The sequence below is a fragment of the Meleagris gallopavo genome, chromosome 6 (assembly GCF_905368555.1).
Source record: "Meleagris gallopavo chromosome 6, MGAL_WU_HG_1.1, whole genome shotgun sequence".
NCBI classification, from domain to species: Eukaryota; Metazoa; Chordata; class Aves; order Galliformes; family Phasianidae; genus Meleagris; species Meleagris gallopavo.
This window is the reverse complement of record NC_139409.1, coordinates 22,746,427-22,762,466: the sequence shown is the minus strand read 5'-3', so window position 1 is coordinate 22,762,466 and position 16,040 is coordinate 22,746,427. Positions and strand designations below refer to the sequence as shown.

General features: G+C 39.1%; 1 protein-coding gene across 1 annotated transcript in view; it reads right to left on the bottom strand.

The window, feature by feature from the left end:
• Positions 1–14,601, bottom strand: part of VPS50 (VPS50 subunit of EARP/GARPII complex) — a 66,072-nt gene extending 51,471 nt beyond the window's left edge. Inside the window, exons 1-8 of the mRNA XM_085227445.1 lie at positions 14,445–14,601; positions 12,556–12,624; positions 6,044–6,166; positions 5,417–5,488; positions 2,998–3,051; positions 1,139–1,209; positions 592–709; positions 468–503 (exon numbers count right to left, since the gene is read on the bottom strand). Coding sequence (XP_085083571.1) covers positions 468–503; positions 592–709; positions 1,139–1,209; positions 2,998–3,051; positions 5,417–5,488; positions 6,044–6,166; positions 12,556–12,624; positions 14,445–14,477 — 576 coding nt within the window. The 5' untranslated portion in view covers positions 14,478–14,601. The remainder of the gene's footprint in view (positions 1–467; positions 504–591; positions 710–1,138; positions 1,210–2,997; positions 3,052–5,416; positions 5,489–6,043; positions 6,167–12,555; positions 12,625–14,444) is intronic.
• Between the last annotated feature and the right edge of the window lie 1,439 nt (positions 14,602–16,040).

Genomic DNA, 16,040 nt, shown 5'->3' with positions numbered 1-16,040 from the left:
AAAGACTAAAAACTAGTAAGATTACATCTCTAAATTGAGTAACTAGGGATTATCACAATGATGTTCCATCTGATCTGACATCAGTTATAAATATTCAGCAATCTACAAGTCAAAATTCTTACATTACATTATTAAAATATAGCCATCAATAAACTTGTCAAGCTTTCATACAACTTAAAAACCTAACGACAAGATCTTACTTTCACCCTGCACATTATCTCCTACATTTTGGGTAGCATACGTACATTTTATCAGTAGAATCTTCAGTGCCACAGCCTATGGACTAAACGTTTTATATAACTCACTATTAAAACATTAAGCCACTAAATAAAAAGAAATACACTATTCCACCACAAAGACCCATCATATCCTGTTCATAAGATGAAGGAAGAAGGGATAAAATTAAGAAGACTAAGAGAAGATGATTTAGAATAGCTTCAAGATACAGAAGTCTGGCAGAGACTTACCTCCAGCATCTCACTTAAACGCACATCAGTTCTTTGCTGAAAAGAAAAAGAAAACACTGATAACTACAAAGGAATGTACAAAAAATGTTCTGCTATTAATTGGGAAAAAAAACCCTGCGCATACCAGTGTTTTTATTGTCCTCAGAGACTTCAGTAGTCCAATAAGCAACTGCCTTTTCCTCTGGTTTGCAAGAAGTCCCAAACTGGTTTGTGTGAAGCCTTCCTTTGCAATATTCAGGTGCCTGCGTAAATTAACAATGAAACGACAAACTTCAATGATGCATAAAGTAAGGCTTCTTTTAAATAAATGCTCCCACGTATATCACCGTCAGAGCTACAAAATATGTACAAAGTAACAGACCGTACGGTAGGGAAACGCTGAAATTGAGATAATACCAACAGACTAGTAAGAAGATACCTTATCTCTTCAGCAGAATTTGTGTGTGAATCAGTGGTGCATCTCTAAAGATATCTGCTTAAACACAACGCCCCTTACAGCAAAAGATGCAAGACAGAAAGCAACTGGTATTTGTTTTAGTATTTTGAACTACTATTGCCAATTCCATCCAGCACACACACTACAAATAATAATAGTAAGCAACCTCCTGGATTTATAAATGTCTTCTTAAATCCCTTTTTCCCCTCTCAGTTTCTGCTATTAAGCAAGATACCTTCTTCCATCTGCACAAATAACAGCTGCTAACTGAAGGCCATTCTGCAATGATGTAACACGTTCCAGTTCCTACAAAGAGACAAAGAGACTACAGGTGAAACAAACATACAAGTTGTGCTACAAACCAGCAACGATTAGCAACTAGTATCTTTATCCATTTGACAGAACTAGAGGGAATGGCCTTAAGCTGCACCAGGAGAGGTTCAGGTTAGATATCCGGAAAAATTTCTTCTCCAAAAGAATGGTGAGGCGCTGGAATGGGCTGCCTAGGGAGGTGGTGGAGTCACCGTCTCTGCAGGTATTCAAGAAACACTTAGATGTTGTGCTGAGGAGCACAGTTTAGTGGGGAAATATTGGTGGTAGGTGGACAGTTGGACTGGATGATCTTGGAGGTCTTTTCCAATCTTGCTGATGCCATGATTCTATCTTGAGATGTAATAATAACAATTTAGATTTAGTTTATATATTACTTATTTCATCATGTTATATGTGCTCAGAGCTAGAATGTAATATTAAACAAACAAACATTAGAACAAATTCTTTTAAAATGCAATTCTTTGAAGAAATATACTTGAAATATACTTTCACTGCAGTGAGAACTTCTACATTTATATACTTTACATTCAGCATAGGAAACTTTATATAAAATGAATAGAATGCACCACACCAAAGTGATCAGGGAGATAAGCACATGAATTCATTTGCATTAAGATGCCAGAAGTCCAGTCTTCCCTTCTACAAGGTTCTGTAATATTTTTCATCTGAACATAGTTAGAGAGGTACAAGGAAACAATGCAGCCTAATGGTCCATGGAAAAGGAGCCTTCAGTTGAGCAGCAAGGGCTCAACATCTTTTTCCCTTATCTCAGAGACACTGCTGTTTCCCTAAAGCAAGCCTCTCCTTTCAAGACAGCAACTAAACTATTATGCCTTGTGCCTGTGCCACGCCTCACACTCCACAGATGTGGCTGCTAGATCAGGACATCTATGGAAAGAGGGGTGCAAACCATGACTTCCCCTCACTTTCCTTTGCACAGTCGAATCAACACGTCCACAGGACTGATAATTACACCTTTGCTCTATCTAAGAACTCATTACTGTCACTTGAGTGGGAATTGGTGTTGCCATTACCAAGTACCCGCAGCACCGCTTTATGAATCAGCAGGAAGGTGAGGGAGAACCTCATAGTGCCCACCAGAAATCTCTGGTAAGTCTACTGACAAGAATAACTCTGTGGAAACCTGTGACCACACATAACACAGGATTATTAATCAGGTAAATATTGACTTGATCAGGTAAATATTTGAGAAATGTTTTTAAAAGACTTTTATTGGCACAATGGATTTATAATCATCCCTTTGTGCATCTCACTCAGATGTTGTTGATATAAGAATTTAAACATTATACAGTGAAATGCAAGAACCTCCACACTGCTGCTATGCTTAGGAGATGTCAAAAAGTAGCTGCTAACTACAGGAGTAATAGCAATGGCTCAACAACATTATCGATTCCAAAAGTGTGCAACAAAGTTTACCAGCAAAGTTTAAAATCAAAATGATCTTTTTCTGCTCAAATCCACGCTACTTTCTGAGCACTCAGTCATTAAAGCACTACCCAGCTTTTTTCTGCAATAAAATCCCACCACACCTTTTTATCTAAAGGTGAAATAATACTACCCTTGCAATTTTTCTTATTTTTCCTCCAGCTACTGCAGAAGAGGCAACCAGGCTGATCCCTTCACTAGCTAACCCAGTCTCTTCTAAGCCAGTACTATATTTAAGCTGCACAGAAACAAGGGCAGTATTCTAACAGTAACTAAATTGTGTGGTTTACTGTTAAAAAGTGGCTGTTGCCTTACCTGAACGTATGCGGGTTGTTTTTCAAGAATCAAGTCTGCAACTTTCTTAGATACCTTAAAAACAAGAATATTACCTGTGATAAACAACAATCTCAATAAAGTAGCCACAGTAAAGTAATAGGAACAAATGGTCTCTGCTTCTTAACATGCTAAAATAAAAAAGAGAAATTATATGGAACACTACAGCTGCTTCCATTCTGTTTACGCTATTTTTAGAGCAAAAAATAAATTAAACTTCTACTACAGAGATCTAAGAAAGCCACAAACATGCTTTTGTTTCTGGCAGATATAGTATTATTAAACAGCTTCAAACACAAAAATAAATTATCTGTATTGCTCTAATTCTTCCCCGGGACCAATACTTCCAGAAACAAAAATAAAATAAAACCAACTCTGATTATCAGCCCCAATGAACTTGTGGGAAAAAGAGAATAGGAGGTTCTTCGGTTTTGAATATAAACATATGCAGCAGAGATTATAAATTGGTTATACCAGCACAGTGTGAGATTGGGATCTTCACAGTATAGTATTTCTGTAACAAACTTAGAGTGGCTCCACCATGTCAGTTCCCATCTTTTGGAAGAACACCTGCATACAAAGGGTTTTCAAAGAACACTGATACCATCAGCTGGCAATCTGGAGAAGAGGATGCTTTCCCTCTTCCACATTAAAATATGGTCAGGATCAGCAAATGGTTTTCAACTCAGTTGCTCAATAAAAGAAATATAGCTTTGTTTTGCAGAACAGCAAAAGAACTGCTCCTTGTGGGGTAGGACTGCAAGAAAAGATTTCATCAGGCTTAAATATTTTGTCTCCTAAATTTAAAAAAAAAAAAAAAAAAAAAAGTTATGGATATCAGACTTAATTAAAATGAAGTCAAACAGATACATAGCAGAAAAAAAAGCCTTCTAATTCAAATTATCTGTACCCAAATAAAAGCTGCTCAAATAAAAGCTGTCACAACACACACATTACAGAAGAATCGAGTGGCTTGGTATCTTCTCAGTGGAATGGAAAATTCTTTCCAGTAGAAAGTCTGGAGTCTATAGTGACCCCTAAAACAAAGGCATGACCAAGATAAACAGTGCTAAAGCAGAAAGTAACAGTAATATTTTGTGTTATAGAAACGTAGAAGTTTGAATCTAAATCACTGTAGTAAATTCCTATGCCAGCTACAGATTCAGCCACTGAAATGAAAAAGACAGAGTTTATTATTTTTCAAAAGCAGAGTTACTGTTTGATATGTCAACAGAGTCCTGTAACTAATAAGCTAGAAAAACACATATGAGCCACACGAGCCAAACTTATGCTCAGTTCTCTTCTACATGTATGTTCCAGTTTGCTTCTCAGACACAGACATGCACTGAAAATACTCTTAGCTGCTTCTCACTGTACGTGAAGAATGGTAAGACATTGATATCAAGTATTGAGACTATTCAGCATATTCCTTTGCAGTTGCCTCTCAGCCTTGAATGTATCTCCTTGCAAAACTAGGTCAACCAGCAGATGTCCTCTTAGACTTTTACTCCCAAACAGCTAAAATAAATGAGTACATCTCTTGGTGAAGATGATCATGAAATATTCATTGGCCCACTTCTTTCTAATACTTCATAAAATTTCATACCTTTTTTTCTAGGAAAAGCCACACTGGTACAGAGTTGTAGGATAAAATAATTTTTTTGTTCTGTGTTGTAAATGGTTCAGTATTTTTGTTCTGTACATTTCATTCATTTAAAGACACAAATCAGGATTAATACTGTTATTTTATTTGTCAAATGCCATAGGTAGTACATTCATTTCCTATTTGATATTATTAATCTTTCAGAGCAATTACTCAGTTATTAATAGAGAGTAAAAATAAAATTATAAAAGCCTGAAATATAACAAGTATCTGTCAGAAGCTGCAGCTCTTACTTCCACATAAATTCATTATTTCATAGTAAGTTTATATAGCATTCACTGGACACCCTCACAGGCAATTAAAAAAAAAAAAAAAGCAAATAAAAAATGAGAATACAAAGTCTAAGAAAATAGATGTTTTTCAATATTTTATGTTGCCAAATATCCCTCAAAAAGAGACAATACAACACTATTAAATGCTATGCTATTTCTTCCAATATACTGCAAAACTGAACACCCTGAAAACAAAATTTCTAAAGAAATCATTACACAGTTTGATCCTCATTACAGTACTTATCACTATGATTTACTTACATTATTTCCTATGACTATATGATCTACTGGTATGATTTTCGCTTATAAAAGAACATAACAAAATTCAAAAAAAAAAAAAAAAAAAAAAACAACCACTCATTATCTAGCAGGTTTAAGAAATCAAAACACATTCAGTTACACTTCTAGCTGCAGTCATAAACAATGTAAAAATCTGCCTGGCAATACACAAAACAGCTTTACTTACAGCAGCTTGCTGTTGTTTTAGTTTGTCTCTATATTCTTCCAGTTCTTGAAGACTAAGTACAGGAGGAAGCCTCTGTGCACAAACAACAAATAAAATTCAGTGAGAAATTAAAGTACACAAAATACACATGCAGCATTAACTAATCAAACAATTTTATTTAGGAAACTTTCTTACTGCTTCTGCAATCTAATTTGTATTCAAATTAGGAATACTGAAATCAGTTTTAAAGACTATAATATCATAATTACCCTGTTTTAAGTCATATATACACATACACAAGCCTCAAGTCATTGAAATGACTTGTGTCTGTTAATTCAGGCTGCTTAAAAAAAAAAATAGAACAGATGTTTTTTCCTCCAACTATATGGCCTTCTTCAAAGTAGCTTAAAGTAGCATAAAAGTCAGAACAACAAGCTTGATATTAATTGTATCACATTAAAAGAAGAAACTCTATACTAATATCATATGCTAGAAGCTCCATACAACTGCAAGAAGATTCAGGGGCAGGGAGAGGAAACAAAACCAAAACCAACCAGTTTTGCATGGAAGTGCATCACTGACAGAAGCTGACTTTTGACTCTCATTTTTAGTTACATTATTGCTTTTTCTTTTACAAAAATAACTCACCTCTAATTCATACTTCACAATATCAAAGGCATCATTGGAAAAATAAACTTCTTCAATGCTATTAATTATTTCTTGCTGAGCTTGAGGATCAGTTGGTTCTTCCCATGATTCTCTGAGCTCCTCCTTCATAAAACAAAAAAAGATGACTTCCATGATGTAACATCACATCCTAGAAAGAACAATACTTACCAAAACAAGACTTTTTTGAAAGTTACTAACACCTTCAGTACAAGAATAGCTTGTGTCAATGGCTTCTTCTTAACACGTTTCAGATTTTTCTAGCTAGTGGGGTAGCTGAAACAGATATGCACTAAGGGCTTTTTGACAGCTAACGTTCAAGATGAGCATTCTCTTCCCTCTTGTCACAATCTCATGTGGAAGGTTTTCCCAAGAATCCAGCTGCATCCGTAAGTTTTTACAATAAGGGTGGTGGACACAGGTTACCCAGAGAGGTGGTGGATGCCCCACCTGACCCTGAGACAGTCAAGGTGAGGCTGGACCGGGCTCTGAGCAACCTGATCAAGCTGTAGGTGTTCCTGCTCATTGCAGGGGAGTTAGGCCATTAAAGGTCTCTTCCAACTCAAACAATCTTATGGCACTGGATGTTTTAAATAATACTTGTACTCTTCCAGTGCCTGTTCCCACTGAAGGATTGAAAAACCTTTATGAGAGACTCAAAAGGGGAAAAAACATAAAATTCAAGACAGAATACTGATCACATTGCTTGACAAGGGAATTTAATCCTGATTAAGTGATCCAGCAGACTGAAGCGTCCTATTAAGATCCAAACATACAAGCTGTTAAAGTGGGACAAGGTGCTTGTACTTCCATCACCAAGAACTGGAGGGCTGACTTCACTATTCAGAGGCAGCAGATTTGAGATTAATTTACTGAACAGTCACGACCATCCTTATTTTGCACATCACTCACTAACATTAATGCATGCACTTTACAAGGAAAAGTGCAGTTTCAAACACAGAGCAAGATGATGCTTTTCTGCACAAACAGAGGCAGGCACGGGGTGAGTAGCAAAGAGCTTCCTAAAGCATCACAACTGCTCCTATGAAGTACTTCTCACAGGGAAATAAAAAACAATAAAAATAAAAATATTTTTTTCCCTTCTGGGCTTCCTAACAGATGGCAGCTTTATGCTGTACCAATAGCTCCCTTACAAACTGCCTTAACATTTTACAGTACATTGAGTTTTATCTATAACAACTGAAATTAAAATTTATCCAAGATGGGCAGCAGGGTTGGCTTAATTTGTTCACTAATGCCCTGCAAATGGAATCACCTAATTTATCACCTGGGTGAGTGGCTGCAAGTTTCAGAACGGTGGTTTGTTAAAAGGAAAAGGAAGCAAAAACAAAATCCAAGAAGTGTTTAGAACCACTTGGATTTCCAGAGCGTGGTCACCTTGTCACATTGGTGACAGGGTATATCAACGCCATAGGTAGATCAGTGGTGACTGACAGCCCTCTCCATACATTAAGAAAGCTATTGGGGATGCATGTTCTTCTGGATTTAGAGCCATTTGATTTGATAATCAGTTGGAAGGCTGTTATTAATACAAACATTTCAATGAAACCTAGCCAGCGACCCTTTCATCATTGCAGAATACCACATTTGTCATTACAAAAATAAAACTAAGGTTTACATGGCTAAAAAAGTTACCAAAAATCCATTTTATCCTTTCTCAGAAAGATCTTTTTTTTTCCCAAAACACTAACTAGGAAAACATCTGTTAAATAGACAGATTTTTTCTTTATCTTATTCACTCTTTCTAGAGGAACAGTACAGAAAACTACTCCCCAGGATAAGCTTAAGCTCCCATATCCATTACAATATTTGCCAGCAGACATTAGGCTGTGATAAATTGCTGCTTCCAGCCATCATGCTCCACTAGTTTCAGACAACTGAAGGCTCAAAGCCAAACCTTTCTCTCGCCACTGAAGGAAGCAAACACCCTTGGCTAGTTTGTTTGGTGATATCCATTTCTCCTTATCCCTTCAACCAGATACACAAAAAAGTTTCCAATCTACATATGAAGCCCACAGTTTCAGGGGGCCTCAGGGAAGGACAGATTTTGCACTGTGGAACGAGTATTTGCACACTGTGCAGAGGCACAGAGAAAAGCTCAGTTAAATCCCTCAAGGCAGTTTTCTACCTCAAAACATTTTTTTTTGATTATTGCTATTGAAATATCTGCCTTCTAAAAATAATTTAAAAAAAAAAAAAATCAACAGTACAGAATTCTTTAAGTTTGATGTGCATTTAGAAGTTCCAAGACGTTATCTGAATAGAAAAATATACAAATGTGTATTGTATGTATATATATACATACATACACAGATACATATAATTGGGATGGAAGAAACCCTGTGATGATTATCCGCAGAGAATTTCACCACTGCTGAACTGAATCAGATACACTGGAGATCAGAAAGAGCAGCTCATCAGCACAGTGGACACAAGTACTACAGTCCAGCTGGCCAGATTAATGCACACATCCACACATCCAGCAGTGGCAGCTCTCCAAACAGCCAGCTAAGATGCTATTACAAGGGCTACTCATTTTTCTGAAGTTCTGCTCAGGGATACACCTTACCTACTCAAAACACCCACCACTTGTGGTGATGTGCAAATAGGATTTATTATTTTCTTTTTTTTTTTTTTTTTTGGCCAGTACTTTGGACCACGCTTTCAGAGAATGACAGCTTAACCTGTCAAACACACTTCTCTGGAGGACATAAGTACTGCCTGCTGGCTCACACAGTGCCACCTATACAGAACAGGGAAAGATAGTTTCTGGGCAGGGTGTGGGTGTGGAAACAAAGAACTGTCTGTCTGGCACCTTGCTTCTTCAAAAAAAATGTTTACGTCCACAAACTTCCCACAGTGTTTTGCCTTCTTGTTCTATGGAAACAGAAGTTCATGGTTCTAGGAGCCCACAGCAATTACCTGACCTGTATTTCAGAAGAGTCATTCCGTGGCAGACTCATCTGAATGGCAGTTCAGGAAGTTTCAGATCACTTGCCTAGCTATTTCCCTGTGTCACACTCCCACTCTTTTGTTCTACACTGCTTGCAACATGAAAAACATTGCTAACAAAGCCTCACCGGTACAGAGTTGAAGCAAACGCCATCTGCATTCTTGTCACAATCAACCGAAAGATTTGGGAAGCAGCCATTGAGAAAAGTTTGTGATCAGGAGTGTTAATAGATACCATTTAGACAAAGAAAAAAAATCTAAAAAGCTTCTAACCTAATTAGAAGCTGAAGGTGAGTGATAGCTGACGCATCCGTACCAAGAGAGCCAGGGACCAAATCTGCTCGGTACTCATTTGGACACAGCCTCCCTACTCTCCTCATGAGCAAAAGAACACTGAATGTGCTGTCAATTTATATCCCTCCGTTCTGAACTCAGATAACACCTGCATTAAGAGAAAAGCTCTTCCCAAACTCCAGCATGAGCTCAACAGTTGGCCAGCATCCATCAAAATAGGCAATATGTAAAAGTTATTTTTATACATATAAACAGAAGCCCACAACAGGGATTATAGCCATATCACTATAGGAAAAGCATTAAAAATAAACTTCAAGTGTTATTTACAACCGTAAGACAAAGTCAACTACTTTTTACATACTGCATATGAGCTGATTATTTTCAATATAGAAATTATGGAATTCAAAGTCACCTTGTTATTAATACACTTGAATTCAAATGTACTAAATACCTCTCAACACCCTGTAACAGAATCTACTAAATAAACCTGTTAGCAGCTTGGAGAATAACAAAATGAGAACAGCAGAGGGGTTCAAAGGTCAGTAGTGCAGTTCTGTATCATTCTTAACACGCACCATTTTCAGCAAACAGAAGAATAACCACAGTTCCCCTGAGCAATCAGGGCATGGAAGACATACGGTACCTCAACCAAAAAAAAATATATGATATACCTCTTCTTTCTTAGAGAAAATTTGCTTTTCAGCTCATATTTTCCTGATCTACAGATCATATCAGTGACTTAAACTATTTTACATGCACTGCTCTGTGTGACAAGTTGGCAGCATGATTCTGTTTGACAAGAGAAACCTGAACAAGTCAGCTGGTGATTCATCTTCATATGATGCAAGCAGAACAAAATTCTTTCCGCATAGTTGCAGAAGCCATTGGGAGTAGTGGTTAATGTGATCTCATACACTCAGGGTATTCAATAAAAGGTCCAGGTAGCAAACCATTTCATTGGTTAGGAAAAGAAGGGGGGAAAAAAAAAAAAAAAAGGAAAAAAAACCCCACCACACACAACCAACAAAATAGAGGATTACCCTCACCACTTTCATATGCTTATTAGGAAGCAGCTTTCATATATTAAGACCAAAAAGAATTTTGCTGGCTTTCTCCTGAGGGAATGCAACATCAGTGTATCCCTTTGCCTGTGCTCTGTATTTTCCATTTAATCTTCATATGAGTTGTATCTGTGCTTTTTTTATTTTGAATTTATTTTTGTCTTTATCTTTCAATTCCCTTTACCAAACTTGTTGACTGCTATAAAAGAGTTACTGAGAGGGATTAGCTTACATCCAGCAAAGCTGCTTTACCCTGTAGTTATTATGTAATTCTGATTTGTGACATCAGTATGTTGCTATGGCATCAAACACAAGTTCAGTTCAGAAGAAATACCTACATCCAAGGGCTCAATGACTTTCAAATTCCGCGCAGTACTGAAGCCTAATCTCCTGGATGTATTGTTATGCACACAGCAAACACAAACAAACCACAAATTCCTGCTTTCAAGAACAGGTATCTACGTCCACAGTGTAGAAGATATCTTACAGTGTCTCGTCTGATGTCTTATCATTTGAAAAGTAAAATCATACAATGAAGGTTGTAGCAAAGTGAAGGAGGCATGCCAGTATAGATCCTTCCTCCCAAAAGGCAAGGCCTGGAACTGAAGCTGACAAACAGCTTGGGACCAAAACCAGGAGTTAAACTGATCAAAACTCAGTATTTTTACTCAACATTCAGCTGACCCCATCTTTTCTTTTTATCAAATAAACAGCGATCTGCAAAGGTGTTCCACTGAATACAGCTTTTTGAGAAAGAGAAAGTTAACTTAAATCTCTCAGAATAGTCAGAATCTGAATATTCAGAAAAAATTTTGAGTATAGTAGTTACTTCTCACCTAAAACATTTAGGAAGGAAAAAGACAAAAAAAAACAATAGAAGACTAAAAATATAAAAGTTTTATCTACAGCACACAAGATAACAACTTTTAAAAATTTCCAAGTTCTAATGTTGCTGCAATCTTGTCTTTTTAGGCACAAAATCCCTAATTTTCATGAGATTGTGTTTGCAAAACAGCTGAAGATAGTGTTGTCACGTTACAAAGGGTTGATGGTATACAACTGTCAGAAATCTGACAGAAATTAATGAAAAAACTTGCAAATTATTGAGATGTGTTTTCCCATTGCTAAGAACACAAAGTGTAGGCTTACCAGACACAAAACATCGAACCGTAATAGAACAGAAACCCAGCCAAGATACCCTACATCTATTTTTACCTGCAGAGTCAACTTGGCTAGAAAGACAGTCTGAAATTCAATGCTCAGTAGCTGGTAGGAATCTGGAATTTTGAAATCTGAGCCACAGAGATGAGGCAGTTCTTTCAGCATCAATGCAATTGAATACCTCGAGTCTTTGAAATCAATACATTGACCACTGTTTAATAGAATATTATGTACCAATTTAGAGACAGTTATTAGATTTTTTAAACATAGAATAACATTGATTTTCTGGTCTGCCTCAGCACAAGCATCATATTACAAAGTACCTACACAGAAACAGAAATATAGGATTTTAATGCTAAAATAAGACATCAACTGAGTAACTTAAATAACTCTGTGGTTAAAGGCAAAGTCCATATTAGGGGAAAACAATAAGCATCATCCACAGCAAGTTTTGTGAATCATCTGGTCAGACCAATAGGGTATAAGGAGTGGCCAAAAATTATAGCAACTGCCCCCCCACGCACAGATTGTTCAGTATGATGTGGGATAACAGAGAGCTGATATCTTTCAAGCAGCGAGACAAATGAAAACAAAGTCATTATTATTATAAAGTTATAACAAATACAGTAGAATATAAAGTTAATGATGTATACTGAAGATGGAAATCACAAAATTCTGAAACAAACTTAATGGCAGCAAACCCATGAAGAGACTGAAAATGAAGATTAGAACTATATGAGGGACAACTCCGAAGTACCAAGAAAGAAATTTTACAACATCTCCATTTTGATTTGGTGCACTGCTTTACTTTGCAATTCAATTCTTTCATAAAAATATTTCAAAAGATATTTAGAATGAAAAAAAGCGTCAAAAAGGACAGCAGCAAAGCAGATGCAGGGACAAAAAAAAAAAAAAAAAAAAAAACCACAGTATAATTTAAATTATATAACGAAATTATTACAATTATAAAACGAAAAATGAAAACTGAAGCGGATGGGATCATACCTTAGTAGGAAACCGGAGGTTTTCAATAGGACTTAGGTCATGAACACTCTCCTGTGGACTTCTCAGACCCTTTAAAAGAATTTTAATTGTCCGTTAATGTTGATTACGTATCTTGCAATCAATCTGCACAACTCTCGCCGTATGATGATGATTATAAACCTAGAAGTCCTTTAATAAATTGCAAAAGGCTTATTCTATAAAAACTCAAATGAGATCACTGGTGTATAAATTACGTTCCTCAAACAACTAAGCATTTCCAGTTTTATGTTGCAACAATTCTGTTCAGTAACATCCCCGTAGCTAAATCCACTTACTCCTATCAACTTCCAGATGTTTAAAAAATGCAAACGTTCAAAAACTATAATGTAATTTGTTTCCCTAGCTTAATGATTTAATGGAATCAAATAATCAAATTCAAGGTAAGTGCTACCTACTCTGTGGCATAATTATATTATTTTTGTATGATGGTATATTTCTCAATTTACCATGTAAAACTATTAGGACACATTTTATATACGTATAACTAAACTGAAAAAGATGCATAATCCACATTAACTCTTTTAAATTATTACTCTTTCAAAACCACATAATCACATGGACAGAATACGCACTAGTAGAACAGAAGCTACAGGAAGCATCTGTATCCAGCCAAGTATGTCTTTGCTGAACATCCAATACATTTATAACTTTATGAGGCAATAACACGGAGTAAGTTTCTTAGCACACTTTTTGCAAGCTTTCGAGGCAGAAGTGAACTTGAACATTCAAGTTCCAGAAATGTTTCTGACTCTAGCCTTCCTTTGAGACCCCAGGCAGTTCACGTGAGCCCTGAGATTCAGGCAGGCTTCCCTATATCCTCCCCCTATGATACTAAGCATATTGCTCATAAGTCCCTTTCACACCCGGGGTACCAATGCTTTCTCTGAAGGCAAAGGATCTGTGACATCAATACACGAGCTTACAGTGAGAAAAGTCTTTATTTATTCTCCAAAACTGACAGTGTACTTTACAAGTCCATCACTAGTGGTAGCTACCACATTTCACAGTTTCATCCCACTAGTATGCAAAACCTCCTCATTCTGGTTTTGAGTTTCAGATTTTCTTGGGCTTCATTTGACAACATCCTCCCAACCGTTACCACCGGTTACCACCAGCAAGGGCAGATGATCACCACGGAGCTGGAGCTCAAGGCAGGTAGCAGGCAGCACAAAGCATCTGTTGCAGCTTCTCATACTTCACCCAAAACCTCCCACAAACACCCCCAAAATAGGCAGTAAAGGCAGATCATCTCCACCTGCCCTCACTGAATGCTGCACAGGATTCAACCCTTTCCCAAAGGCTGAGAATTGCCGAAACTGTACCATTTTCAGCCCACAACATTCCCATGTTGGGCAGCCTTCCCACAAGTGCTCCCATGGACACAGCACTACAGAATGCAGACAGGACCTGGACATAGAAAAGGGCTCTAAATGGCTCCCGAATGAAAACAAACCAACCAAACCAAAACCAAACTAAGCCCTCAGGGCAGAGATCTGCCAGGGAAGGCTGAAGTGAGCGCATCGCTCCCGGAGCAGCGTCACGGTGAGTTCCCTCGGCAGCCAAAGGGCCCAGAGCGAGCTCAGGCGGAGCCCCCAGGCCCAGAGCAAAGCGGACGCACGGCTACGCACCAGGCGGTCTGACAGGAGCACGACGGACAGCGCAGCCGCCCCGTGCCGCCGCACAGCTCTCCCAGCAGCTCCAAACCCTCGCCTCCCTTCCCACCGGACACGCCGACTGACAGACAAAGCCACGTCGCAGCGCCGCGGCCCGGCGCCCCCAAAATCACGCTTCGAGAAAGGGACAGCCGTACCAACGCGGCTCTCCGCCGCGCCCGGCCCCGCACCGCTCACCTGCCGGGTCATCAGCGACTTGATCTTCTGCATGGCGGCCCCGAGGCGCCCCGCAGACCCCGCGGCAGCGCTACGGCCGGGGCCGGCACGGGGAAGCCATGTTGGACGCCACCTGACCGCGCCCGCCCGCGGATCCCTGGGAGCCGTAGTCCTGGGGCGGCCGGGCGCCCTCAAACTACAAACCCCGTCGGCCCGGCGGAGGAGGGAGGGAGAGAGAGAGGGAGGCGGGCCGCAGCGAGCGGGGCGGGATGCGGCGTCAGTTCATTCCGCAGATAGGGGATAGGGTGGGAGCTGTCGCTGCTGCTTAAGGGCGCCGTTAAAGCGGGTCACCGAAAGCGTGGCTTGCCGTCAGCCCGTCGTCACACTGTGTCCTGCCCACGGCGGCTTTCGGGACCGGGGTGGATTTCCTCGCACGTCACATGTCTCCCTGGGGGTTGGAACACGACGTATTTAGGCTTTCAAATCAGTTGCTAGAAGACTAGAAATGCAAGAAATGAGGATGCAGTTCCGCATGGCCAGAACGGGCTTGTGTCGGTACCTGGCCGAGACACGCAGAGCTGTGCTTCCCCATCCCTGGAGGTGCTCCAGGTTGGGTCGGATGCGCCCTGGGTGGGGGCAGCCCTACCCATGGCATGGGTGGCAGATGGGTGGGCTTAGAGGTTCCTTCCAACCTAAGCCATTCTGTGAGTCTGCGATAACTTGATGTGAGCTATTTGCTGTAAAAAATGCCAGTGTATTAACAACATCAAGGACATATCCTGTAAATAAGGGGATGTACTGACTTGAAATATGTATCTGTGCTAATCAGTTGTTCTTCTAGTGTTTGGGTTTTTTTTATTACTTATTTTCTTCACCTGCATCAGACATTTAGAACACCAGCACTGACTTCATCCCAGTGAGAAGGCTCCCATTCATTTCAGTTAGAAATTAATTGGACTCTATGACAAATATTTTATTACATAATTAAACTGAGTAGATAATCATTTCTAACTCATTTTATAAAGGATTGCCATTTGATACATGTAGACTGCAGCGAAGTGGATTAAACAGGTTACAAACAACAGCCCTGGGGAAGGCAGGGCAGGGGGGTACCCGGAACTCTTGTGGATGTGCACAGAGCTCTCTTCATCTGCAGTCTTGTGCCAGGCAATGACATTATTTCTGCTGGGACTGCTGAAATAACATTCATTACACTTGGTCATACAGAACTGGTAAAAATTCTGGAAGGGTCTGGGCGTTTTCACCTCCTTTTAAGTGAAGCAGAAATCAAACTTATTATCATTCCTTACAGCAGTGGCTTAGCACTCTGCAGGACCCCGAGCACCAGCACAGGCACACAGTGAGGGGGATCAATTCCCTGCTGCCATCCGTCCTGCACAAGACAGGAATTAATTCATAACAGCATAAATGCTGTGTAACGAAAACTTAAAATGTGTTTTTCTGTGGATAAACCATCTCTGTTGATGCAAATATTTGCTGCTGCAAACTGTTTCTGCACATGCAAGTTGCAGAGGGCTGCCTGGTGTGCTGCTGATTAGGTTTGTACAGTGAGTGGCAGCCTTGGACAAAAGCCAAATCATACATTAATATTAATAT